At 48.1% G+C, this 27,916-nt stretch overlaps 1 protein-coding gene across 1 annotated transcript; it reads left to right on the top strand.

Moving 5' to 3' along the window:
• The first annotated feature begins 136 nt into the window (after positions 1 to 136).
• Positions 137 to 27,861, top strand: CCDC12 (coiled-coil domain containing 12). The gene is made up of 7 exons (XM_015852963.2): positions 137 to 313; positions 16,246 to 16,319; positions 24,392 to 24,471; positions 26,181 to 26,242; positions 26,325 to 26,359; positions 26,736 to 26,812; positions 27,065 to 27,861. The coding sequence occupies exons 1-7, from the start codon at positions 152 to 154 to the stop codon at positions 27,142 to 27,144; spliced, it is 570 nt and encodes a 189-aa protein (XP_015708449.1). The 5' UTR covers positions 137 to 151; the 3' UTR covers positions 27,145 to 27,861.
• Positions 27,862 to 27,916: the final 55 nt, after the last annotated feature.

Here is a 27,916-nt window from a genome sequence, read left to right as displayed (position 1 = left end):
CGGAGTTTCCTCCCCCCTAGTTCAACGAAGAGAGGGATGTGGGGTCCTTTTTGCTATCTTTATGGTGGGTTTTTCTTTGGGGGGGAATTATTACTTTTGATTAATATTTAATTTTTGGGGTCCCCCCCCTTCCACTCCTCAGGGGCCGCGCATGCGCGCTGAGGTTGGCGGGGAGGGAGGGAGAGACAAGATGGCGGCGCCCGGCGGAGGGAGCGTGGATGATGATGAAGCTGAGCCCGTGTTGGGGCGGTTGGAGGAGGAAGCGAGGAAGAGGCAGGAGAGGCTGAAGGCTCTGCGGCAGAGAGCTCTGCAGGTGGGAGGCGAAGGGTCGGGGAAGCGGCTGGGCTCTGGGGTACGGCCTGTAGGGGTGTGCCTCGCTGCGGCCTGTGCTGTGTGAGGGGAGAGCAGGAAAGCTGTGATGATGACAGCTGGGCATGGAGGAGATGGGAAGAGATAAGGAGGGGGTGATGGAGAAGGCTGAGGTAAGGAGGAGGGTTTGGTGTCTAGGAAGGAAAGATGTGTTAGATAGATAGGTAAGACAGGCCAAAAGGAAGTGATTTGAAGTTAAAAAGAGGGGAGATTTAGATGGAATGCTCTTTATAGTGAGGTGCTGACATAGGCTGCCCAGTGAGGCTGTGGATGCCCCATATCTGGAGGTGTTCAAGGCCTGGTTGAATGGGGTCCTGAACAGCCTGGTCTGCTATTAAATGTGGAGGTTGGTGTCCCTGCCTATGGTGGGGAATTTGGAGCCTCATGATCCTTGAGGTCCCTTCCAACCCAAGCCATTCTGTGGTTCTATGATAAGCCATTTGTTCATTGGTAATGGCAAGAAGATCTCCAAGTGGTGACCAAACCCTCTGAGGTTTCAGCTTGTGGAGGATGGGTAAGAAAAGGAGGCTGTCTTGTGTGTAAGGGTGTTTGGTGGAGGTGGTTTGTTAGGGTGCTTGGACTGTAGGGGTGAGTGTTAGTGGGACAGAGTATGTGTGAGGTGAGAAGGCAGCTTTTAGGGGTGTGGGGATTAAGTAGGGGAGTTTGGTGAAGGGATGATTGTGGGACAGGAGCAGAAAAGTGGAGATTACAGAGAATGGATTAGGAGGACGTCCTCAGTGTGAGGAAGGGGTTCTGGAGTGAAAGGGTTTGATAAAAGGGATGTGAGCACTGGGGGAGGGGAGTGGGATTTGGGGTTCACTGCTGATCAGTGAGGAGCACCAGGGCTTTCTGATGGAGAAAGAGTGGTGTGGAGAACCATGATGCTCTGGAGTGAAGGCTTTTGTCCCTGGATGCAGGGATGGGAGGAGCAGAGATGCAGGCATGGTGGGGATGCTGTTGCTGTGTTTCACCTGGCAACCTGCCTCTTGTGTGACCAACCCTCCTGCTGAGCCCCACTACTGATACTGGGTCTCTTCTCCTGCGTGCTCTCTGTCCATGTTGCTTCAAAACAGGGGTTTTTATTGCAGGTGAAAGAAGAATTAAGTAAATAGGAGAAACTTGGCAGTCAGTGCAGTGGTACCAAGGAGGGCTGCAGTGATTCAGTGTCTCTGCAAGCACTTGTGTTGCTTACGTCTTTTCTCTCAAGCTAATAAGGGTAGGAACGAGTCCCTACAGGGGGAAGGTAGAGACTTCCTTAGTCACACCAAGATGTGTTTAGTGGCTCTTGGTAGACTTGTCTTGCTGAGTTTATCCAAGCCCTTTATATCTCTGCTTACTCTTGGCTTTTGCAGCATCCCAAGGCAGAGTTTTGCAATTTAATGGAAAAAAATAAAAGACCTGTAAATTCATTAGATGAGAGTTGCCTGGAGTGTTTCCTTTTGCAGATGCAATGAGAAGCATTAAATAATCATTCTGTCTTCATGATCATACAGCACAATTCATCTCTATTCCAGGTTCAGACTGTGGTCTGTGAGGTCTGTCTTGATACGCAAATATCTCAGATCTGGGGAACCCATTCCCCATAGAAGTGCAGCCAGAGTTGTTCTTTTCCCACGTGTGTTGCTTTACATCAGGCTCTGAATTTCACTTGTTGCTTTATTGCTCAGCGATGTGTCCTTGTAAAACCCTTCTGCAAGACTTGAGTTGCTGCTGGATTTCATCGTGAATCATCTCGCCTACAAGCGCTGTCCTCAAACCACTCGTGCCTTTCCCAAGCCTTCTACAGTCCCCAGACCCTGGAAAGGGGGGGAAGATGGGATCTGCTGCTTCTCTCCTGCTATGATGGTGCAGTGCTTGGGCTCTGAGGAGGGCAGATGCTGCAATTCACATGTTGCTTTAGGTCAGACAAGGAGCGTCTTCCATTCTGCTCTGCAAATGTGCACTCCGTTTTGGTGTGAAGGTGATGCTCATCTTTTCCTAATTAGTAAGGAAATCAGTGAGATAATGCCCAAGCTTTGATACCTGATGCACAATCTCATGTGCAATATATATATATATATATATATATATATTTACTCCATAAAAATTGGGATTCTTTAAGTTCTGGGCATACTTTCCACATGAGATGCGTCACTTGATGTTTGTTTATACAAATGTACTTAAAATAGCATACAAGGTGATGCTGAAGTTCCAGACTAAATGCACGGCCTTGGCATCAGCAAAGTTTACAGTTGCAAGGTAATACATTGAATCAGGTACATCATCAGAGATGTCATTTCCTTCCTAAATTTAAACTGAATAGGCTTTCAGTTGCAAATAATCACATTGTTGCTCTGACTCGTTGGCATACAGAATATTACTTCCTGCTCTGGCAAAGAAATGTGGTTCTGAATTGTCTGAGTGTAAATATTTAATTTGCAAGCTTTCCTCCTTATTTTTTTTCCTCCTAAGTCAGAATGTCTCACAGCAGCTGCTCCCGAGCTTCCACATCTGTCTTACCTGCTTGGATGGCAGCAAGGCTTCATTTGGTGCTTTGAAACCCTTGCTGTCAGGGTGTCATCCAGACTGGCTTTGGAATGAGTGTGATTTAGGCAAAGGAACTTGTTTTCTATAAGCTACGAGAGTTCTGGCAGCTCAGGGATTGTCCATCCTTGTGTTATACCCAGATCTGAAACGGAGGAAGGCGAAGCAAGGGGAAAACAAACCCAGCAGCCTTTATCTAGAAGCCTGCAGGAAGCCATGGAAAGAGCTGCTGGGAGTTGGCATGAAGGTAAACTTTGCTTCTGTGCTGGGGAAGAGGAAGTGAGCCGGGAAGTTCTGCAGCGTTGAACAGAGCTCTGCACATTTTTTGCCTGTTTGGAATGTTTGAACAAGTCACTGAATCCAGCCAGTTACACAGCTCAGGCTTGGCTGATGTTTTCATTGCCGCCCTCAATGAACAGGAAAACCCCACCAAGTGTTTTGCTGGGAGCTCTGTGAAAGTCACGCAATGACGTTGTCCTTTATAAGGGTTTTTGCTTTGGAAGGGAGTGAGAAACGAGCAATGCCAGCTCTTGGTGGGGAAAATGGAGACTTCTCCTTAACGTGGGTCTGCGTTGAACTGGTTTTGCAATGCTCTGTTTGCCTGAGGCTTGTGCCGATACCAACCAAAGCGAAGGCTTTATCCTTGTATTGTGCAGTAAACCCTGATTATCTGCTGGTTCCTATGTCTGTTTTTCTTGCCTAATGGCTGAAAATCAGATTAGAACATCGTGTTTCTCAGGAAGACTTTTTTTTCCCCTTTTGCTGATCTTGAGCTTTGACTTCACTTACCTTCTTTATTTCACGTCTGTAGTGTAGCTGTTTCTTACCATTACCCAAGGATCTGTTTCAAAGGAGAACCAAGAAGAGGTTTCCTGAACCTCCCTGAATCTGGAAAGCTGAAGGTTGTTGCAATTCCTCTCCTTAGCATTCGAAACCAGGCAACTTTCTGCTAAGCCAGTTGATAATTAACTGCAGTTATTTGTGTTTATGAACTGCTTACCCACAGGTTGCCCTTGAAACAAGCTCTCTGATGTGTCCACATCTGCTGCTTTGGAGTTGGATGGACACTCACTTTAGTGATGGAGACCCATAAGGATCATCGAGTCCAACTCAAGGGAGTGAAGGGAAGAGATCTGAAGCCTCTCATTTGGCTTGAATGTAGCATCTTAAATGCTTTTACCTTAGGAGTTTGCTTTCAGTTAAGTCTGTATATATATTTAGGAAGGGGTTTGAAGGGCATTTTGCATAGCACCAGTGGAGCAAAGAAGCAGTGAAATAAAGAGGTACATGTGTTATCTCTTGCAAGGAGCTGAGTGCTATCCCTGCAGCTGCTTATTTTTAGCAGTAGATACTGGAGTGGTGGAGGGCTCTGTCTTGGCCATGTTAACCTGGCTTTGCTCTTCTGTTTCAGCTGTCGAAATAATTTCTGCTGTTGAAACAAGAGGAAATGCAGTGGCACATTGCTGCTGTGTTAATGTGAGTGGCGAGGGACAGCGCTGAGAGAAAACTTCCTAAAACTGACTTTGTGATGCTGTGTGAACAGAGGTTTCGGCTTGGAGCTGGCTGGGTGAATTGAGCTCCATGGAGGTGCTGAGAGATGCTTTGCTCCTTTGCTTCTCTCTACCAGATTTTAGGTTACATGGTGCTTTTTCCCCATGGAAATCCAGTTTGTGGGGTGTAGCATTTAGCCCCCACAAAGAGCAGGAGGCAGCTAAGTGCTCAGGGTAGGCAGCAGGAAGGGGCAGAAAGTCGATGAGGTCTGATTTTTCCCTGGTGCTCGTTAATCTTGAGTTACTTTTGCATTGCCATGGTAATGGACAGAGGGTTTTTACATAATTTTTTTCTTTTCATCTCAAGCCATGGAAAAAAAAAACACGATTAACTGTTCCTTTTCAACACCAGCCACGGTGCTAAAACCTTGGCTCCTTTAATCTGCTGCACAGGAGTCCCAGCTGTGCCTCCTGCTATGGCTTTTTACTGGAGCTTTTGAATGGCTCCTTGGAAATGCTGAGTGACACGGAGCCTCTTTTCATCCCCAGCTGATAGTGGGAGCTCCAGTGGGATGTGCTGCACTGCAGTGCTGGCTCTGAATGCAGCTGGGGAAGACCGTGTGTAATAAGCTTTCCTTTGGGAAATCTCATTTAACATTCAAATCAATGAACTCATCCTTAAAATTCATTGCTCTGTAGGTACTTCAGCTACCCATGAGATGAATCCAGGAGGAAAGCAGTCCTGCCTGCTTCTCTGAATGCAAACCTACAGCAGTTCCTGCAGGAATTTCCCTTGGCATCTCTTCTTGAAAGAGTGTCTCATACTTGGAATGCAGCTTCATAGAATGGCCTGGGGTGAAAAGGACCACAATGCTCATCCAGTTCCAACCCCCTGCTATGTGCAGGGTCACCAACCAGCAGCCCAGGCTGCCCAGAGCCACATCCAGCCTGGCCTTGAATGCCTGCAGGGATTGGGCATCCACAGCCTCCTTGGGCAACCTGTTCCAGTGCATCACCACCCTCTGTGCAAGTCCTGAGCTCTTAAGCTTTTGAAATGATGGTAAAATTCAAAGGGGGTGTTTGCTGAAAAAGTATAATATAGTTAAAGGCCAGCTGGAAACTTGTATTTCCATGTAAGTGTTTGATTTCTTTTCAGATTCTATTTGGGTCCTTCCAAAGCTTTTCTTTCCTTTGACAACTCACAGTTTCATTTTGGTGTTTCTTTACCTGGGGCTCGATGCTTGTTTTCCTGATGCCCTCTGTTCCAGAAGTACAACAAATGCAAATCTTTTTTGCTACTCAGCTCGTCTGGCACAAAGTGGGAGCATTTCAAGGGTAATGTGCTTTCAGCTGGAAGAAAGTGATTTGAAATACAAATGCCGACAGGAAAAGTAAAGTATCTGAACTTCAGACAGTCCTTAAGCTGCAATCATGGCTCAGAAATGGGGCTCCAGAGCTGATCTAAGCAGTGAGTGCATTCCTCAGTGGATTTGGTACAGCTGCAAAGGACACTTTCATAAGCAACAATCAAGTGACCTTTAGTAGCAAGGCATTTGGAAGGTGTAATCAGGGGTGATAGTGAAGGCAATGCGGAGATGTAAGGCCAGCCAAAAGCTAAGGACAAGCTGAAATAAGAAAATACTGCAAATATCCAGATTTTTACCCACACAGATGGCTCTCTTCAATTTGATCTTGTGTAGCATGTATGACAAGACACACTACTCTTCCCTTTGTTCTTGTCTCTCTTGGGATAGAGATGGCTTTGTGCCCTAAGCTCCAGTATGTGGCAGCTTCAGGTTATTCCCACTGCTTTGTGCAAAGCAGGGTGTGGGGGAGAGCAGCAGTGCCAGGGGGGAGACACTTTGGCTCCAGCTTTGCATCCTCAGCTGTGCTGCAGAAATCCACGTTGCTTGGGACTGTGTTAAGGCACAAAGAGAAAAAAGGCAAAGAGACCTTTACAGTCGTGGTTAGATGTTACCATGGATGTGCAGGCTTTTCTCCTTTTTGTGCTTAGCTTTGCAGCTATTAAACTCGTCTCAGGCAGCGTTTGATTATTATTGCAGCTAAACGCTGAGGATCCCCTCTGAGATAATCTCCCGTTTAAAAGGTCTGCTTGTTTCTATCCTTTCAAAGCAGAATATCTGCTGTGGTGGCACAAGGGAATACCACTCGTTTTCCATAGGGAACCATCAGTAAGATGGTGCAGTGCACTGTATGGAGCAGCCTGACCTGTGGGGTGATGTATAGACTGACCTGAGCAGAGCAGGGGCCTTTCTCCCCACCAAGCCTTTGTAAATTGAGCAAGTGTAACAACCACTGAGCTGTTATTAAGCAATTTTGGCCAGAAAGCTTCAAACAGAGCTTGGAAAACCAGAGGAAGAAAAGCAGAAGCCTTCTTGATGGGACTACAGCACTCAGGCTGCATGTGGTGGGGAAGGAAGGATCTCCACCTGCTTTTCTCTTTGCATCTCTGAGCTGCCATGAAAGCTTTTGTGGTTGTGTCATGCGTCACATAGGAAAAAATCAGCTTGGCTCACACCCAGCCCTTTGTTTCTGTTCAACGTTGCTTTCAGTTTGCAGCTCCCTGCCCCTCCACGCCTGCATGGGTTCACAAGGGGAGGCCACAAAGTTGATGCTTCCTTTACTGGGCTGCACTGAAGAGATTTACCTCTCCTTGCTTCTTCTCCTTCAGGTCCCATCGCTGCTGTCCCTGAGGTCAGTGAATCCATGAGTGCCAATGAGTGACCTGGACAGTCTGTGGCCCTGCAGCTTGGCTTGCTGCCCTCGCCTCGTGCCTTCTGCTGGGCTTTTATGTCAGTGGAGCAAGCAGCCTGAGTTCCTGGAAGCAAAGGGACGAAGTGGCTGAGAAAACAGTTGCTGTGGAAACAGAGCGTAGTAAGGTTATTACAGCGAGAATAAAGCACACACTTAGGGCTACAAAGGCTTCATTTCTATTCAGGCTTTATTAGGAAAGTAATAAACTATCACTGCAGTGCTCGAATGGCTGGAGATGGAAGCCTGCAGACAAAATGATTGTGCTTCCACCAGCGAGGCAGCTGGGAGCGGGTGGATGGCTTTGGGAAACACTCCTCAGCCCTTATGTCTCTGGGGCTGCTACAGGCAGTGCTGTAAAATGCCACTTGGAGAGAAGCAGGTCCTCCATAGACTGCCTCAGGGTCTGGGGGGCTGTTGTTCATCCCTAAGGTGAGCAGGGCTTGGGCACTATTTGGTACTCAGAGAAGTTGTGGATGCCCCATCCCTATAAGTGCTCAAGGTCAGGCTGGATGGTGCCCTGGGCAGCCTGACCTGCTGTCTGATTTAGTGGTTGGCAATCTTGTCTGTGGCAAGTAGGCTGGAAAACATTGGAGATTCCTTTACAACCAGAGCCTTTCTATGATTATCTCGGGTCTGGAGCTTGCTGGAAGTGCTTCTTGGCAAGGCAAACTGCAGGCAGCTCTTGCTTTCCTGCTGTCCACAGCCAGAGCTGTTTGTTGGAACAGTCTGCCCAGGGAGGTGGTGGTGTCACCATCCCCATTGGTTCTGAAGAATAGGATGGATGTCACTCTGAGTGATATGGTGGTGATGGGTTGAGTATTAAACCAGGTGATCTTGGAGGTCTTAGCTCTGATTCTGTGAATGGTGAAAACTAAAAAGCAATATATTCTCAAGATCTCACTTCGTCCTGCCCTGAAGCTGAGCAGTGTTCTGTCTACGCACCTCTGCTGTCAGCCCCATGGAATATTGTGCACTTGTTAGGATAGCAAAGTACATCTGTTTCCCATAGGAATATAAAGTCAGTGGTCAGAACCAAGGCAGAAATTTGTGTCTGCTTATTCCCAGCTCCTTGCCATGACAAACAGTGATAGTAATAGCTGGCTCCTCTGAGCACTGTTTGCCAGGTTTTATGCAAGGGGAGCCAAATAAAGACAAGTTCTTTGCTTCTGCTCTGATTCCCAAGATGTTTCTGTGCAGATGTCAGCGAGCTCTGCTAGGTCCTGTGCTGGGGAACTGAGCTTCAGCCCAATGGGATCAGATGGAAACCAACCCAGCAGGAATATGAAACGCTTCTGCCTGCTTTGGTTCCTGGAGCTGACTTATGGGGAGGATGCCCACCTTTAAGCACTGCCTTTTGTGGGTCTTGTGCATTGGTGAAACTGTGGCTTTGGGGCTTGGTCTGATGACCTGTTGCACCTTTCCAGTTGATATCCTGTGTGTGACCCTGGTACCAGCTGGTTCAGGAAGCTTAAGCAGCTTTTTTTTGTCTCCTTTTTGTTCCGTTTGTTTGGCTTAGGGTTTGTGGGAGGGTGAGTCCTTGAAGTGGTTTCCTATGGGGTGAAGTGAGGTGTGGCCAGTAGAAATGAATGGGGATGAATGGGGACATGGGTGGTGGTGTGGTCACCTTGGAGGAGATGAGGGGAGGGTAGCAGTGCGAGCTGGGCTTGTGGGAACTGGGCTTCTCTGCAGGGTTGGGCTAGGCTTGGTGTGCTGGGAAGGTGACTTGTGTTTCTTTTCTAAACCAGAAGCCATACATAAATAATGGAGTGTGATGGGGTTAGTGCATGGCTAGAATGGCTCTATTGACTGTGACCTTGCACGGGGCATGGAAGAGAACTGCAGTTGTTAAAAGCTGGCATCCCTGCTATGCCCAATTACTCCTGTGTTGGATGGGAAGACTTGGGTTGCACCTCCTATGAAATCACTGTTCTCATTCAGCCTCACAGTATCTCACTGAAGCACCCTCATTTCATGGATGGGAAATTAAAACCTTATTGCTGGTATAACGCACGCATCATAAAGAGCGTGAATGAATGTCTTTGTGTTGCTGGGCCATCTTTTAGCTACCGAACCATTAGGCTGCTGCTCAGTAATAGCAAAGTTTTCTTTTAAACCTTGTTTATTACCCTTGTAGCCTCCAAGCAATTAATAATACTAAGGAGGATAGTCCTGGTGATCTCCACAAGCAAGTGTATTTCCCCAGCATCCTTCTGCCTGCCAGATCAAATTCAGATGCAAGGTACAGAGAAGACCATGGCTGGGAATTAGTGCCTGTGCTGCTGCCATTGCTTTAATTTGAAGGGGAAAAACAGATTCCAGAAAACAGGTTAATCATCAACTGCAAAAATGCAGAGCGAGGTTTGTCTTGCACCCAAACAGCGCTGTGTAATTAACATGAAATGCCTGCTGATTTATTTAACTTCTTTTTTGTTTGGTATAAATCTGGGACTGGAAAGGTGAATGCATGGACGTTCTACCCTCAGCAGGGTCCTGATGTATAAGCACAAACCTGGCTGTGGTCTCTTCTCTCTCTCTTTTTAGTTTCTTTTTCTTCTTGAGAGAAATGAAACTGCTCACGTGTAGCGGTTGGTTTTGCTTCTGCTTTTGTCCTGGAACAACAGAGGTGACACATTAACTCACTGGAACATCTCTCAACTCCAGGCCAGCCAGCCTCTCTGGCTTTCTCTTCCCTCCCTCCTTAGGGAAAAACCTGTTCAGTTCTCCAAGATAACTGGAGCATTGTCCACATCTGCTACAGGCAGCTTGAATATCACAAATAGGTGTTTTGTGATGACTCTTGGTATTGTATGGAGGATACTAAGTTGTCCCTAAAGGGCATATGAAGTGATGACTTTGGTGGAGGCCTCCTTTTGGGAAGCAACTTGAGGTTCATATGTTCTCAAAGCACTGCTTTGACTCTCAATATCAATTAATTGATGCTTTGTAAATCAACAGAGACATGGCTTTGCTGTGAGCATGCATACACAAGAAGGAAAGCCTGGCACGGGGGCTAATAGGATAGAATATGGTATTTGCTTGGCATAGAGACTGGGAGAAAGCTCCCAGTAAAGCGTGAGCACCTAATGCAGTCCAGGGTGCCTGGACATCCCTAGGAGGGTGACAGCAATGCTGGAGCAGCATTTGGTGTTGCCATAATATGGATCAATGCCATGAAAAACAATGGAGTGTGGATGGAGAAGGAGATATAACCTTAAACTCAAGAAGGGCCCAGAATTAATCTGGAATGTGAACTGCTTGGTAGAGTATGTGCTCCTTGGGGCTCAGCCATGCTTGGGTTTTGCTTCTCATGTTGGATATAGGGAAAGAGTGCTCAGGCATTGGCACAGGTTGCTCAGGGAAATGCTGGAGTCACTGACCCTGAAGGTGTTCCAGAACCAAGGAGATGTGATACCTGGTAGAAGGTTAGTGGCCATAGTGGTGATGGGTTGAGAGTTGCACTTGGTGATATCAGTGGTCTTTTCCAACCTTTATGATTATGGGAAGCAGTAACAACGTTCCTCCTTTATTGGGACGGAGAAGTTAACGTGCAATGTTCTGGTTCTTCATTGCCTGTATAAGGGCTCCAGCTTTGCAGTTGGGTGTTCTTCCTGCTCAAGCTTTCTGCATCTAACTGTGAGACTCATGTTTTTGCTCTGGTGTCCTCAATATAAGGTTTGTGGTTCTGGTCTCGGGGGAACATTTGTGACACCGATCTCACTGGGGACGGCAGTTTGCTGCCTGAAATATTCAGGCTCTGCTGCTGAAGAGCTGCACTCAAAATGCAAACACACTGGGTCTGAAATTGTCAAAATGGGTATATTTTGAACAGCAAACCGCAGCCACTTCGGTGTTCTTGTGGCTTATTGGAAGGGAGGAAATACTTGAATGCCTGCAGGGATGGGGCATCCACAGCCTCCTTGGGCAACCTGTTCCAGTGTGTCACCACCCTCTGGGTTGAAAAACCTTCTCCTAATATCCAACCTAAACCTCCCCTGTCTCAGTTGAAAACCATTCCCCCTTGCCCTATCACTATCTACCCTACTGATTGGAAACCTTGGTGACGTGCAGAGCATTTGGTGACGTAGCTTCTTTGCATTCCTGGAGCTGCTGGCATTAAACAGCCCGGGAGGGCAGTGAGGTTGCACGGCAGCACCTTGCCAGGCTTCAAGGACATCTCAGCTTCAATCTTGGCCAAGCAGAAAGCACAAAGTACCAGCATGTGCCGTGCTCCTTCCAGGACACTGCGACTCCGTCCTCATGCATGGCTGCCCTGACCACTATGTGCAGAGGTTGAAGAAATTGAGGAAAACAATGACTGTAACCATTAAATAGTTGAATGCTTGGTATCTGGATGGTGTTTTCATAATGAAAATGAGACTTGGGTGCTTCCCAGCTGGATGAGAAGTGAGGATGGGCTGCTTTGAACGCCAGCTTAGCTGGTTGAGTACTGAGAGCAGCGAGGTGCTGGCACAGGCTGCCCAGAGCGGCTGTGGATACCCCATCCATAGAGGTGTTGAAGGCCAGGTTGGATGGGGGACCACTGCCTGGTCCAGTGTTAAATGTGGGGGTTGGCAACCCTGTCTGTGGCAGGGGGGTTTGGAGCTTCATGATCCTTGAGGTCCCTTCCAACACAAGCCATTCTATGTTAACACAACCATCCTGTAAACCTGAAATGAGAGATAAGGAGGTCTTTAGTAACCTGCTCGGTCCCTGCAGAAAATAAGTTGGTCGACATCTCTCAGGGAAGAGGAGAAGCTGTGAGGTCATTTTGTTGACTATTAAGGTTGCTAAGGGCTTGCTGGATTGCATTTAATATGGGTGCGCAGGGCCAGCTGAGCTGAGTAGTTTGGTGGCTTCAAAGAAACAACTCTGCTAAGGTTTGGAGGGGAATGGAAATGGAGGTTGGGTGTGCTGGATGATACAGGCAGGTATCAGACTGTTGCAGTATAGGAGAAAGGCCAGGTCTGGTTAGAGGGGGAAACAGTCCTTCAGAGACTTTAAAAAGACATTGGAAAGAAAAGAGGGAAACAAGTACAAGCTTGACTTTATCAAGTGTTATTTGGGAAGGGGTTAAATGACACGGTTGCCTCGTAGAGGAATGATGAGCTGCTTTCCAGACCAGAGTGATGAGAGGATGTTAAGACATCTAGGAAAAAAAAAAACCACTTAAATCAGCGGTTGTAGGCAATTTGCACCCAGGAATCCTCAAATAATCAGCTGAAGAGATTGTTAACCTGCTGTGTTTTGATTTAAATCTTTTTCTGAATGCTGGATAAGTTTCAAAGGGCTGGAAGAGTGCTAATAAAACACCACTGCTTGGAAATAAAGGCAAGAGGGGTAGGTTGGGTGAAGGCAGTTTGCTGTCAGTGTGGAGCAGAGGGATGAAAAGAGTGATTTGCAATGCATTTAATGGGGAGCTAGGAGAAAGGGAGTGTCATTTTTGTCATGTAAATGTGATTTAGTGAAGGAGTGGTGGCATTGCACAACATGGTGCTGAAAAATGACAGCTCTGAAATAGGTAACTGATACTTAGAGCTCAATGGAGGATTGAGCTCAATCAGAGGATTGTCAGCCAGCAGAAGTGCTGCTTTGGGGGCCTGTGACTTGTGTACCCAGTGTTCCCATTGCTCATCCAGCTGCTGAAGGAAAGAGTGGCTGCTCTTCCTGATGTCTTTGAGTTGAGGAGGGATGGCTGGGTGAGACTTCCCACATCAGAAGCATTCTGAAGTCAGGCTGGGCGACTTGAATGTCCCTTTTGGCCTTAAATCTTTCAACGCGATGCGAAGCAAATTGCTTCCCTTGTTATTATGGGAGAATGAACCAAAGGGCTGTGAAGACACCTACCAGGAAGGGAAAAATCATGATAATATGCTAAAAGCCTGGGGGGGGGGCATAGCATTTCTCAGAACATCGATTGCCCAGAGCAGAAGCTTCTTATAGGTAGGCATGGCTTTGCTGGAGGGAAATTGAATATGCTATGTGTAATGCTTGCTTGTGCTTACAGTGTGCATCTACTGAGCTGTCAGTGTCCATCTCGACTGCATATGGAACTGCTGTGTGTGTTCCTTGTTCTGCCTGCTGCTGGAAAGGGGGAAGGCAAACCAATGTTATCTCCACTGACCGAACACCATGGCTTGTGTTGTACAGGATCCAGGCTCTCAGCCTGGCAGACATCACCTAATTCCCACCCATGTTCTATTGGGTGCCTGGGCTGTTAACTCGTCCCCTGTTAAGTCTGCTGTGCCTTGCAGGTATTGAAGAAGGCAGCTGACACCCTTCTTTGTACAGCCTGATGCAAATCTTGTTGGATTCCTGCCTTGAACAGGCAGGGGATGAGATTCTTTTAATCTCAGAGCTCTTTGTGAAGAGTGGGAATCAGGCAAGTAAAAGTCTGCAGGTTGGTAGCTACGGGGCAGGGGTTGCCAGTTGCCATGTCTGCAAATTAAATAGCTGGGAGACTCCAAGCAAGAGAAAGCTTCTTAATGCCTGAGCTTCATCTTATGACTGTCTCCTTGCTGAGGCTGAAGGATGGGAGTGACTTTGTTTGCAGGCAGTTGGCAAACACTCTCGCAGACCACAGCTGGGTCTCCAATCTTAGGAGGTCCAGCTGGTAGCAAAAGCTTTGCCTTGAAAAGAGGAATTGTGAGAGTGCAGGGGCTTGGAGGGTGAGGGGTTGTTTTTGGCTCCCTTTGTGGCCTTAAGGTTTTAAATGAGAAAAAAGTAGAAGCGAAAGAGTGGTGAAAGTTGAATTGGTGCAATGCTGGGGGAAGCAACCACCGATGAGCAAAGGGAAATGCTTTAGATCACTTTGAAGCAGGAGGTGGTGATGAGGCTGAGCCCTGAGCGCTTCCTTTCTGAAAGCTTTGCCACAGCTGTTGGATAGCAACTTTATGAAGGGGATGGCAAAGGGGCAGATCTCTTGAGTACAGCAGGGAACCCCAAAGACACTGCAGCTGTGTTTGAGCTGTCGGACCGATCCTTTAAGAGCAGAGAAGAAAGAAGAGAGCTGGGGTGGCAGTGAAACACAGAGCTGTAAGATAAGATGCATCCGAGAGCCTGTGCCTCTATCAATAAATGATCGTGGTAATGAGATCTGACACAACACATGGCTGCAGAGCTGAGTCCCATGCAGTGCTGCCAGCCCTGCTGCCCTCCAGCTCTATGTGCTCCCTGTTGTTCAGCCCTGGCTGCTGTGCTGCATCCTCACCCTGAGCTCCCCTTTCCCTACAGCAGTGGTTTTGTCATTCAGCACTATGCAGAATACCCAAGGAATGCCATTTCCCCACTCACCCTCCAGCGACTGCCATCTCTCAGCTGTGCTCAGACAAGGGGCTGTGAACAGGGAAGCTTAACACCTTAACCCTGTTAATTTGTGCTGAATGCAGCCTGAGCTGTCTCTGTGCTGGAACAGATGGGCATGTACAGCTGTGCTCACTGGTTCTGTGCGTGAGGGCAGTCATGGTGTGAAGCATTTCAGGTGCAGATCCCAAGGATTTCAGGTAGCTATTCCCTTAAGGATGTGCACACTTTATCATATTATATTATTTATCATGTTATATTGTTATATTGAGCCATGCTGGTTTGTGGTTATCATCCCGCTGCTGATCCAAAGACGGAAGGAGTGGCTGCCCCACCAGTGCTGCCATTCAGTGAGACTTAGGCTGGAAGGGAACCTCATGAGGTTCAATAAGGGCATATCTGGAGTCCTGGGGCTGGGGAGGAGGGAATAAGAAGGTATTTCAGCATATGGGGGGGAAAGAAAGATACGCAGTGCTATGGGACGTGCAGGCTTGTGGTGGGAAGAACAGCCACTGCTTGGCATGAATATTGTTGCCAAGTGTATTTCAGACCGTGTTTATAAACCTCGCTGATAAAATACAGACAGGAATGAGGAGGATGTGGGCTGAACGTGTGTGTGTGTAGAGTGTGAGGAGATGAAAGGGATGAGAAAGTGAAAGAAGGCGCTTCCCACACCTTGAAATAACATGGGCTGAGCACACTGCCCATGCTTTCCTCCAGCAGAGCTCTTCATTGGGCAAGAAATAGCTGTACGAGTGATGGGAACTTATGGGCTTCGAAAAACTGAAGCCTGCATTCAAACAGGGAGAGCAAACTGAATGGGATATTGATTGTAGGAATGACCTTTTCTTTTTTAAAGGCAAAACTTTCTCTTGCACTTTTGGTCAGGAGCTGAACCCAAACAGCTCCATTCACTGATGAGCTTGAAGCAAACCAAGCCTGGCTCCTCTCTCCCATTGTGCTGTCAGTGTTTTTTTCACCCAGGTTGCAGTATAGAATTATAAAGCTTGTATATTGCCTTAGCGATGGACTGTGTAACTTATGGATGGATGTTTGCCACCAAATACGCTTCGTTCAGCAGTTGAATGGAATTGGTTCATCAGTGGGAGACCAAACACAGCTGGTTACTGTTAACACTTTGTACTTGTCTGGGTAATAACAGAGCTAGTAACATGACTAGTGAACTGATAGTGGTGTCTGGATGGTACAGAACGAGCCTCCTGACTGCGCTATTAGGGAGAAATCTGGTTATGTTACAGCGCAGAGTTTCAGGGGCTGAAATCAGACCCACTGCGGTGCTGATTGCTGTCTGATTTCTGTCACCTTGTTTTGCAGCCTGTTAAAATGTGATTCCTGAGGGTATTGTTGGCTCTTCTTTGCCTTGGTGGCCCCATCTCTCTGCTCTCCTTTTATTGTGAGGTTTTGGTGTGGAGGTGGGATGAGGTTCCCGAGCTCTGTCATTGATTGCAGCCTGCTGTTTGCTTCCTGAATTGATGCAGTTGCTCTGTAATAAGGGGAATATCAAAGCTGAATGGTGTGTGATTGCCTCCAAGGGGAAGATTTGATTCTCCTTGGCAGCTCTAACATTTGTTTATCGTGCTATCTGGACAAGCAAAATAGAGGAAAAAGGAAAGCAGGCTTAATTTCAAGGTGTCCTAACTGAGCAATAACTTCAGGCCTTGTGCTGCTGTCTGCCATGTGCCCTGGGGAGGGTTTCTGTGCTGGGCTCCTGTTTACTCCATGGTATTTCCAAGGGCTGAGGCTGACAGATAACTTCTCATCCTTCCAGAATAACAACAGCGGCGAACCTGAGGCCAAGCAGTTCAAAAAAGAAGATGAGGAGGAGGAGACTGTCAAGCACAGGTAATTATTTATTTATTCTGACTTCTCCTTTGTGTGGACTGTTCAGGGCACAGCTCACCTGTTTGCTAATTAGGATCTTCCTTGGCTTCACACCTGCAAGTTTTGTGGGCTTTTTTTTGGGGGGGGGGAGAGGGGGGTGAGTGAATAACTTGCTGCAAATAGTCTGAGATAGGGGAATGAAGAGAACCCTCTGGCTGGCAATGCGCTGGAGTGTTGCAAGAGGATGGTGATGTTCTCAGAAGCACCCAGAGGACGGATGCACTTCAGACACACACTCCCTTAGCATCAGGAGATGCTCCAGCCCCTACCCTCCCCCTCATCTCTGCAGCCCGCTGCTGGGCTCTCCCCATCAGTTTCCTGTCTGCCCTGTGCTCCAGTTGTAGCTTCACTAGGGCAAAGCAGAGGGGAGAAGAACCTCCCTTGCCCTGCTGCCATGCTCTGCATTGCACACCAGAGTCCCACTGCCCTTCTGGGCTATTAGGGTACACTGCTGGTCAACCAGAACAGCCAGATCCTTCACCACAGAGCTCCTTTCTAGCAGCTCAGCCCCTAACCTGTACTAATGCATCTCGTTATTCCTCCCCAGCCAAAGGACTCCATGCTTGCCCTTGTTGAACCTCATCAGGTTCTTCTCTGCCCAGCTCTCAGCCTGCCCAGGTTTTGCTGAATGGCAGCACGGTCACACTGCTGTGCTTTCTGTCACTTACACGTGTGTGGTTTGGAAAGTGCAGTTCTTTTTTCCATGAGCGGAGACCTTAGGGCTTTGCAATGTACACACGGCTGTTTAACTGCAGCTCACCACTGTTCTTTCTTGTCACTGGAAAATATGAGCACAAAACTAACCAAGGCAGGGTGCTGCTCCTGTCGGGACCAGCTGACTGCGTTTGGTTTCCTGCTGCTACCAATGCTATCAGATCAGCTTTGGAGACAACAGGGGGTAAGGTTTGCTTAGAACTTTTTTCATCACAGCATCTTTGTGCATCAGAGCTTCTGCTGATGGAACAAGTGGAGCAGAATCTGTGCATCTCTGCCTGCTTTAGGTTCTCTTGCTTCAGGGGATATCAGCAAAAGCTGCAAGCCTTCCCCAGACTGCCAGCATCAATTTTGTCCTGGGAGAGATACTCTGGTCTGATCACTGAAGCTGAGCTTTTACTGTAGGCACACCTGGAGCGTTTTGTGCTGAAAGAGCGCAAGGTCTGGGCTGTAAGAGGTGTTAAAGATCTTGGAAATGATGATGAATAATGAATCAATAGCTCTTGATTTCCAGCCCTGCCACTTGATACACTGCATAGCCCTGTGCTGAGGAGCATCAAGCTAGTAGTGACGCTTCTGCACCCAAGCTGAATTGGCCACTGAAATCCCTTCAATAATCCTTTTCTCCACTGGGACTGACTTTCAGCATGGGGTCTGCTTCTTTTTAACCACTGCTGAGCATCCTGAAGTGTATCAGAGGTGATGTAGTGTCATCCCAAATCTTCAGCATCGCTGCTGCCAAGTTAGGAGGTCACTTCCTCTAACGTGCATGTTGGTGAGCTCTCCTTGTGCAGCAAAGCCTTCTGCCCGTGGGAGATGCCCTGAAGCTTCAGTGAACTTATAAAGATTGGAGGTTATTGGGTGTGAACCTTCTACTTCAAGTCAGCCTTGTGCTGATGCATCATGCTGATGTGGGTGCAGGGAATAACACCTTTAGGGACGGCAGCAGCTTTTGGGGTAGAAAGTTCCCTTTCTAGATCAATTTCCCCTCAGGAGTCTGCAGTTCTATCCAACTTCTTTGTGTTTCATCAGGATCCCAACATTGATTTGCAAGGCAAATGAGAGCAAGGAAAGGGAGCTCTGCAGGAAATGTTTGAATCACAAATTTGGCTGTGATGATTCCTAGGTTTACAACTGAACTCCATCCCATCTAGGGGTTTTGTTGCTTTCTGCTCGACTTGTTGAATGCTCTTTTCTCTGTCGCTGAAATTGGATGTGTGTTTTTAAGCAAGCTGCTAACTCGATTTCATCTTAGATTTTCATTTCCTGGTAGTGAAGCTGAGCTTACTCAACCCTTTGAAAAAGGGAACTGCTTTGCACTAATGCCTTGTGTGCTGGTGATGAAAGGTAAGCTGAGCTAATGTGAGCAACAAGGGGTTCTGGTAGCCTGAGTTTGCTTTCCCTGCTGGTTCTGCTGCTTTCTCAACCTGAAAACTACCACGCAAACAACCAAAGGCAGTGAAACCCATAAGTGATCTTGTGGCCCATATATAGACTTCGAGTGACCTGGAAGTCATTTCTGCCTTTCTCAAGGGCAGGAACAGCTTTGCCTGCTGCTTCACCTCCCTGCAGCTTGGCTTTAGGGCTGGTTTTCACCCAGCTGAGATGTTAGTGAAGGGCTGAGCCCATGTTGGGGACTGCACTTCACACCCTGCACTACAAACACAAGCGAATATTTTCTTGCTGCCGATGCACCAAAACAATTTGCAGCAGCTTCCTGTTGGTTTTTCTTGTTTCTGACCTGTTAAATCCTCCCCGCCCTGACTTAGGTTTTTTTTTTCTTCCTTGTTTTTATCTTTCACCCTGCAAGATACCACCGCAGGAACAAGTGCTGACGAGGCCCTCTGTGAAAAATGCAATCTGCTTGCAGCAATTTCAGCTCCGGATATCTCTCATCTGCCTCTCAGGGGAGCTTATATCTGTAATTGCTAAGAGCTTGAGTTGTTATTATTATTATTCTTTTTAACCAATTTTGCTTAACCCAGTGACCAGGAAATGCCTCCTGCTGTGGGGCAGCCTGCCATCAGCTTCTGCTGTTGAAGGGTGTGGGTGGACTTCGGCCCTTCTGTTCGGTTCCTGCAGGAAAAATGAGCTGCTCTGCTTTGAGCTTTGAAGTTCAGCCACAGTTCTGCAAGCAGAACTCGTCAGGGATGTTAAAAATGTCAATAAATAGCCAGGGTAGGGCTTGGAGAGGGAAAGGGGGGGGAGCCAAAAATCTTCGCTTTAACTAGAAGTGAAGCTGCAGCAAAGCTGTTGTTAATCAGATGCATGGATAACCACTGTGCAGAGCTTCCATGACCACTGTGCAGAGCTTCCATGCATCCTGTGGTATGGAATGATTAACAAACAAGAGTATGGGTGAAAGCAGTTGCTTGTGTAGGCTAAGCCTGACACGTGTATGACGATGTGGTGTTACTGATAGAAATCTGCATGGGCAGCTAAACCTGTGACTTGGGCTGATGTGGAAGCTGTGTGGTAAGGTTCTGTTGTCACTTTGTGTTACTGAGGGATCCAGTGCTTGTCCTGCAGCAGGGAAGTGCAGGGCCCAGGTCAGGAAGTGGCCAGGGGTGAAGCTGGAGCCTCCCACCTCATGCTTAGTGCTGGTGAAGGAGGAAGTGCAGAGCATGGCACTGTTTTGTGGCCAACAAAAGGAATGTCAGCATCCTGTAATCACCCATGGGCTCCCAAAATACCTTCAGGACCTCTTTGTGGCTTGAACCTCAAGGGTGGCTGATTGTTCCTGACCTTCCACCAGCTGAAGGAGCTGGAGAAACCCCATAAAGTGTGGACAAAACCCTCCTCCCAGCTTCAGGGCCTATCGCCAAGCTCCTGGTGCTGCATCCTGTGCTGCAGCTTTGAGTGCAGGTTTCCTCCTCATCGCATTTATTAAGTTACTGCCTGCAAAATACTCATGTGCCTTCTAAAGCTGCGTGGGAGGCCAGACAGCCCCGTGGCACCTGCCTGCATTTGAAGTGTTTCGCAGCTCTCCTCCTGCAGCGCTCAGTGATACATCCTGGAGAAGTACATCCTGAGAAACCAGCTGTTGGGGGCTTGGAGAGAAGTGCTTGTTTTTTGGCATTCCTTGAGTGCTTCTCAACAGCCAGACCAGGAGGAGGATGTGCTCCAACACGCTCAGCTATTTGAGCAGGAGCAGCACACAAGGTGGGTGCTGGTGGGAACCACTGCTTTCTGCCTCTGCTTGTTGCTCATTCCTTATCTGCCCCAGGTGAGGAATCCAGGGACAAAGGGAACAGCTTCACACCATTATCAAACGACAGCTTGTGTGTTGTGTCCTATGGAGGTGCCTCAATCCTGCAGCAGGATGGTTTAGGGGAGCCTTCACCAGCCTTCACTCCAGCTGCAGGGAAGCTCCCAGACAAGCTGCGGTAGGAGGGGATGCTCACAGATATAAAGGAGCAGATGTCAAAGCTGTCTGCAGGAATGGAGAGTGTGAAAAAGAAGGGTTTGTGAACTGACATCTGTACCAGGATGGATGAGTGCTGCACAGCAAGTCTCACAGCGCCCCTGAAGGGTGATGGTGCTGAGGCACATGGAGCTGGGACAGTCCCCCAAATCATCACTTATACAAGGGTTTGGGACCTCACCCTTGTCTTTTGTAGCAGTACCTTCTCGACATGTTCAAACAGTGCTTCCTAGGACCACCCTGCAGCGAGTGGTATTTGGAGAAGCTGAGAAATGAAATGAAATTCTTGCCATGGTTGCTCTTGTCAGGGCAGTATGGTTTCAAGCAAGTTGGAGGGGTTGTCATAAAAGAGTAGAAGGCTCTGGAGCAGCTTGAGGAGGTCAAACATTAACAAACTGTCCAACCAGATGGTATTTCTCCAGGACTTGAGAAGAAAATAAGCCAGAGCAGCCAAGGTGAGGGTGGGAGTACTTCCCTAAACTGCTTCTAAAGAACAAAAAGCCTCTTTTGGGGAGAATCTGGGTGTTAAAAGTGGCTTCTTTTTTGCTGGTAGGTTGGTTGTGGTAGAGGAAGCACCCTCACAAGTGTCAGGTCATCAGCTTGTGAGTGCTTTACCCATCAGATTAAAGAAGTCTTCTTATCAGTTATAGAGCCCCATGCAGTTTGCTCCATAAAGCCCTTGAGGCTGAAGGAGTAAAGCAGAAATAACTTTGAAGTCAGCTTTGAGTGTCCTGCTTTGCATCGAGATAAGTCTGCATTCTATGCATACCCTGCGTGCCCTGCCACTTCCAACACTCCTGCTTCAAGGAAAGGCTGATATTCCTCCTCCTTCCCAGGAGGTTGACCCCCATCTCATTGCAGCTTCCTTGGAGACAGCACTGAGGTCTCCCCTGAGCCCCTTCTCCACACTGAACAACCCCATCTCACTCAGATGGAACACTCTTGTGTTCCAGGCCCTTCAATGAACCATAATGGGAAGTGGATTTGAGGAATCCCTGAGTCTGAAACAGGGAACCTGCCACCACCGTTGGGCTCCAAGGAGAGGTTTGTGCATCACTTCCCTTTGCAAACCCTGCAGTTTCCCCAAAGCTTGTGCAATCCCAGCATCTTGGTACTTCTGGTCCTGAGTGAGGATGCAGGATGCTGTGTTATCTATGTGGGGGTACTGTGTTCCCAGCCAAACCATTATTGCTGGAGCATCACACCCTGCAAGCTGTTCTTGCTAACCTGCCTGCTGTGTTCTCGTTCTGCACAGGGCCTGTTGTTAAGTCTGTTGTCTTTGTTGTCGTGGGAACTTTGATAATTTGAGCAGCGTGCTGGGCTGTCTCTGTGGAACGCAGCGCTGGAAGAACTGCTGACACCTGAACTTTATTTAACCCACTCCGTGGAAGGCCAGCAGCGTCGTCTTAAATATGTGTTTTTAACCCTTGCCTTCCTTCCTTCAGATTGTTTGGGGTGTAGCACCTCTGGCTCCTCATCCATCTGCTCATTTTCAGAGATGCAAAGAAAAACAGGCAGACCACATTGAAATAGGGAGACCAAGGCAACAGCTTCTGCTGTTCACTGCTGGGTTCACTCATGCCAAAACCTCTGAGGAGTAACCACGGGTGTGCTGGGTGCCAGCAATGACTGGAGGCAGGTGTGAGAGCTCCTCCTGCATCGTGCACTTAATTAAAGGGATCGATCTGTGTCTGTTTTCTCCTGCAATTGGGCATGGCTTTAATAAGGATCTGAAAGCACCAGGGGGAACTTGGAGGGTGCGGGGGGAATCTGGGTGCAGCACTTCTGTTCTTCAACCCTATGAGTGGCTGCTTCCCTTCTGCTCTGCTGCTGTTGCCAAGTTATGCGTTATGCTTTTTTCCCCCCATCTTTTATAGTCTTATGGATAAATCTCCAGTGAGCACAGAGCACAGGCAGTGCTGTGCAGCAAGGCTGAGCAGCCATCAGCGTGTGTGCAAAGTGATGGGTGTGAAATATCTCCTTTCAAGGTGTAGTGCTAACATCTTGCTGAGCTGAGAACAGCCAGTTTAGCTCATAGCTCTTTTGTTTTAGGCTCTCTGACCTTAGGGGGAGGCTGTGTTTGGTTCCCATTCAGCTGCAAGGAAATCCTTCTATACGCGAGCTAAAACAAGCAGAAAGTGTGGGAGAGGTTGCACATTTGCATTCTGCAGGGTCTGATGTTGTCACTTGGTATGATAAATCCTCTCCAGTGAGCAGGAGGCAGCCCATGGCCAGATGGCCAGCATCACTGCCTGACATCCCATCACCTCCAGGGTCAGTTAGCAGCTTCTCTCCCTCCTTAACAACTCAGTCCCTACTGAGTGGAGCTTGTAAAGCCCCCCTCTTTTAGTTTGAAACACTTTCCACTCATCCCATCAAAACACATCAACAGTCAAAGGCCTTACTGAACCCCAAATGGAACGTCAGTGGCTGTTCCCTTGTCCGGTGATGCAGTTATGCATCATAGAAGACCATTAGGCCTAAAAAGAACCACCATGTTGGTTAGGGAGTGATGACAGTCCAGGTTAATGTAATAAATGCCTTCTCCCAGGGCAGTTTAACATAAAAATACCCATAAAACTGCACAATGCAAGGCGACTGCTTCCTTCTTCCTTTCACCAGTGCTGGGGTAACATGGGCTATTGTGGCTAACGCTGGTGTGAAGGATTGGGCAACCTGGGCTTGACACATGAGGAATTTCTGCAGTGTCCTAACCTGCCTGGTCCTGCTTCCCAATGTGCTGGTTGCATTGCTCTTGAGTTACATCTTGCAGAGGGACTGCGAGAACAGAATGTGAAGTGTTGGGGAGCTGACACCAGAGAAACAACTATACTCACATTGGACTTGATGGTCTTTGTGGGTCCATCCCAACACAGAATATTCTTTGACTGCACCAAGATAGGTTCAGGTTGGATATTAGGAACGATTTCTTGTCCAAAAAGAGTGTGGTCAGGCATTGGCACAGCTGCCCAGGGAGGATGTGGGTTCACCATCCCTGGAGCTGGAACGTGGACATGTGGCACTGAAGGACGTGGTCAGTGGGCATGGAGTGGTGGGCTGGGGTTGGACTTGGGGATCTGGGAGCTCCAACCTTAATGATGTTATGATTCTATGAAACCATGGGAAAGCCAACTTTGCAGAGGGCGTAGCGGTTCAATACTGTGAGTAACCCATAAACTCCAGCTGCACCTCCCCACCACCTCAGTGGGTCAGACCCTTTGGGTGTAGGTGAGGCTGGCAAGCAGGGTTTGCTCAGTGCAGGATGCTGGAAAGGTGTTGGGTTGAGATGAATGTCACTACGGAGTCCAACAACAGCACCTGGCAAAATAGGAATAAGGCAGAGAGAAAAACAAGGTGTTGCCTGTGGGTATGGTGGCAGAGCAAATGACAAAGGTTTGCCCTTTGTGGAAATTAGTAGGATGTGCAGCTTAAATCCACACATTCTGAAATAGCTCTGTTAAATGTCAGTCACCTCAGGCACCAACCTGAAATGATATTTCAGCAAAGAAACAAACAAACACCTTGTTGTTTCTCCATCCATACAGTCTAGCAGGGAAGTGACTCAGGTGTGAAAAGAACAACCTCTAAAAGGGGCAGAATTAGCATCTGAATACGGGGGAGGTGTATGCAGTGAGGAGATGGTTGGGTTGTGTTTTGTGCTGTCTGGGGGAGCTTCTGGGTCACCATCACCTCCACTACACAGAAACCTGCATTCCTCCCCTTGCAGCTCCTTTGTCTTAATTGTGATGTGCCAAGAAGCATCTGGTGACCAGTTAACCTGTTGTACTTAAAAATACTCTTCTGTCCCATCCTTCCCACGTTGGGATTTCTGTGTCTGGTTATGGCTGGTCTCTGTCTAGCATGCACATCTCATTACTGTATACTTCTTTCCTAGGGAGATCATACTGCGAAACTATGACCCTGAAGATGAGGAGCTGAAGAAGAGGAAATTGCCCCCAGCCAAGCCAGCCTCAGGTGGGTGAGAGTGGGAACCTGGGAGTTGAAATGAGGGAGGAGCAGAGCAACAGCACTTCCTGAGATAGTGCTGATGCCTAAGCAAGGATGCAAGCATGCAGAGCCCTTTGCAGGTGTGCACTGCAGAGGTACACACTCCATAGAGACAGAGACCTTTGAGATCAAGCAGGACATGGCTCTGAGCAGTTTGATTTAGCTGTTGGTGTTCCTGTTAGCTGCAGAGAATTTGAACTAGATGACCTTTAAAGGTCACTTTCAGCTCAAAACGTTTCTATGATCCGATTCCCTCCCACTGCTGAGCAGTCCTCCCACCAGCACTCGTGGTGCTGTGGGCATATAAAACAGCACAGTGCTCTGCATCTAGCCAACCTGTTGCAAAATAAATGAATTATACCTTTCTTTTCCAAAATCAGATGGCTGGGAAGCCTCTGTGCTCCTGGGGTGTAACTGCAGCCCCAGGTGGAAGAGTCACCTGGATGTATTTCTGGTTGCAGCTGCTGACTTCAGATACTGGGAGATGTGTCTGCATGCCCAAGCCTTGTTGGGAGTGAGAGTGGTGCTTGCAGGCTCCGTTGCTTCATCATCCCCGTGGGGTTGCACACCCTGCATTGCACAAGTGGGGTGTGTGTCTGAGCACACACAGTCCAGCCCAAATGAGAGGGCAGATGCTCGGAAGAGCCGGGCTCTCACTGCACGATTCTCAAGGAGATTGGGGCTGTTATGTTTGAATTACCTTTAAACAAATATTAGTCATGAGTCTAAGGGCGTTCAGTCTGTTGTTTCCTAGCACTGAACTGCCGCATAGCTTTGAGAAGGGAGGCAAAGGGTAGGAGTTCCCTTGATCTTGTGATATGAAGTCCTCCTGGAATATATCTCTTTAAAAATGGCTGTCTTTGGCAGTGATCTGCTAGGTAGGAATGCTGACACTGCTCTTTCTTTATCCTTTTGTTCAAGTTACAAACTTCTTCAGCTCTTCCCCTGTGTGTGGGTTGGAATTGGAACAGCAGCTGTGACTCTTTCCAGTAAAAACCCATGTTCTCTGCCAGCCTGTTTGGGGCTGTAGTGCTGCTCCTGTGTCCAGAGTAAACTTGGGCACTTCAGGCAGGGAACAGAACAGGAAATAGGTGCCAAAGTGGGTTCACATTGACTATCCATTGGGCGTATGCTGGAGCAGGATTTTGTTCATCCCTGATGGATATGCCCTATCCCTGGTGGCCATGCGGTCACCATGCACAGAGCTGGGACTGATGGATGAGGGCTTTTCTTATTACATGCTTTGCCATTAGCTCCCCAGTATCTGGAGGCATTTGTGTAAGGGCTGGGCTGGAGCTTGGTCACTTCATGGTTTCATGCCGTGGCCTCATAAATGAGTCACAGTGAGTCAAATTGCAACTTCAAGTCCTATGGACATGCAAAGTGGCAGGTGGATGCAGCCCTTGCCAACATGGGACCTGAACCCAATAGACTTGCTGCTGCTGTTTGTTGTGTTTAATTGGTAGTTTTGCATCGTTTGCTGATGTTTTTTAGAAGTCTCTGGTGAAGGTATTTGTGCACCCATGTGGATTCACATGTGGGTACTGCCTTATTAAAGTGATGTTGTTCAAACTGGGCTTTTGTAAAAGCTTTTCCAAAGGGCTCTGATGGGTCTCCCCATTCCTTGTTCCCTTCGTGTCCTGCTGTGTTGATGCTGATCCTGTTTCTCCATCTAGTGGAAGACAATGTGAAGGACCAGCTGGAGACAGCTAAGCCAGAGCCCATCATTGACGAAGTGGTACGTATAGAGCTGCTGTGTGCTGAACACGCATCTCTGCATTGCTTCCAGCTCTCACTGGATGTCTTCTCTTACTCCCTAGGATCTGACAAACCTGGCCCCCAGGAAGCCGGACTGGTGAGTGTCTGCTGATCTCTGCTCCTGGAAAGGAGCGTTTGCATTACCAGTGTGTTGTCGTCACCTGGAGGTTGTCCAAATTGGGCTAGAAGTGCCTCAAAAGGGAAACCTGTTGAGGGAAACATGAGGCATGGGAATGTTCTCTCTTTTTTTGTGTGTGGCTCTACTTGTCCCTTTGTGGTACTTGTCAGCATAGTGGCTTCAGTGCCAGGGTTGTCATGTTGGTTTGCTCATGAGCTGTGTTGTTTTGTTCCGCTCCATGATGTTCAGAGGAGAGCAAAGGAGTTTCTTTCCTGCTAGGAAAGGTGCAACATGGGTGCGTTCACAACTGCCTGGGGGCAAGGATGTGTTCTGATGTCATCATTTTCTTCCCTAGGGATTTAAAACGAGACGTAGCCAAGAAGATGGAGAAGCTGGAGAAGAGGACTCAGAGAGCCATCGCTGAACTGATCCGTGCGTGATGGTGCCGTGGGGATGGTGTATGGGGTCACCAATTGTTCTGGAGGGGTGACAGAACAAAGCTCCTTGTTGGGAGCTCAGTGCCTTACTGTTGGGCAGGGAGAAGCTGGTAAAGCTTAATTCCTTTCCCAAGGGGGAAGATTTGCATGATAAAGAAGAATGGTTTGCAGGCATAGGGGCTGCAGTTCAGTTTTTCTACCCATACAAAGAGCATGTTGCAAGGTAACTGCTGTTTCTCACTTGCAGGAGAGCGCTTGAAAGGTCAGGAGGAGGAGCTGGCAGCAGCTGTTGGGTCAGCAAAGCAGGATGGAAGCGACTCTGACTGATGTGCTCCATCTGGACATGGGCTCTGCCAGCAACACCAATCCCATTGCTGTCAGGTAGAGGAGCCTCATTGCTGACCAGCACTTTGCCAGGAGCCCACGAGTCCTGGAGGAAAGGAGCAGATCTGAGGAACAATGTTTCCATCTCTGAGACTGTGGCTGGTGGATGAAGCACGTTTCGCAGACCACTTTTTAGGACCACGGAGGGTTGATGGGAGTGGGACAGACATCCAGTTTGCCTTGAACTTGACGGGAGTTGGAGCAGGGAAGATGTGGGCAAAAGGACCGAGTGCCAAAGAACGTACATCCAGGAAACTCTCCTCTCAGTTCCTTGGTTAAGAGATCCCCACAGAGCCTACAGCATCCCTTAGGGGCAGTGCTTTTTGTCAGGGTGCTCCTTTCTGCAGAAAACTGATCTCACTGTTAAAGAGAACAACAGGGTCTCTTGCTCTGGAGAACATCTGCTCAGTATTAGGGAATCTTTCCCCCATGGTCACACCCAGCATGTAGAGAGTGACTCTCCTGGAAGAGTTGTGTGCTCAGGACTCATTGACTGCTCTGTGTTGGGAGATGTGTCCAACTGAGAGGCTAATGTATGTTTCTAAAGCTTCCAGACCCTCCAGGCTGTGCAACGTGCACCATTCCTCTGTATGTTTTATAATTGACAAAGTTTGTTGTAACAAGTATTTTTCATAATAAAATTATCCCACCGTGGAGGAAGCTGTTGCTTGGTCTGTGCAGAGGCAGCTCACTTCATCTTCCTCATATCTGTGTT

The sequence above is a fragment of the Coturnix japonica genome, chromosome 2 (genome assembly GCF_001577835.2).
Source record: "Coturnix japonica isolate 7356 chromosome 2, Coturnix japonica 2.1, whole genome shotgun sequence".
NCBI classification, from domain to species: Eukaryota; Metazoa; Chordata; class Aves; order Galliformes; family Phasianidae; genus Coturnix; species Coturnix japonica.
This window is presented reverse-complemented; position numbering and strand designations above follow the sequence as displayed.

What these genes read in the sequence shown, in the direction of transcription:
- CCDC12 (XM_015852963.2), top strand. Translation starts at nt 152, where the DNA reads ATGCGCGCTGAGGTTGGCGGGGAGGGAGGGAGAGACAAGATGGCGGCG. An exon ending in CCCAGCCAAGCCAGCCTCAG is followed by an intron (nt 24,472 to 26,180) that starts GTGGGTGAGAGT and finishes TTCTCCATCTAG; the next exon opens with TGGAAGACAATGTGAAGGAC. An exon ending in AGCCATCGCTGAACTGATCC is followed by an intron (nt 26,813 to 27,064) that starts GTGCGTGATGGT and finishes TCTCACTTGCAG; the next exon opens with GAGAGCGCTTGAAAGGTCAG.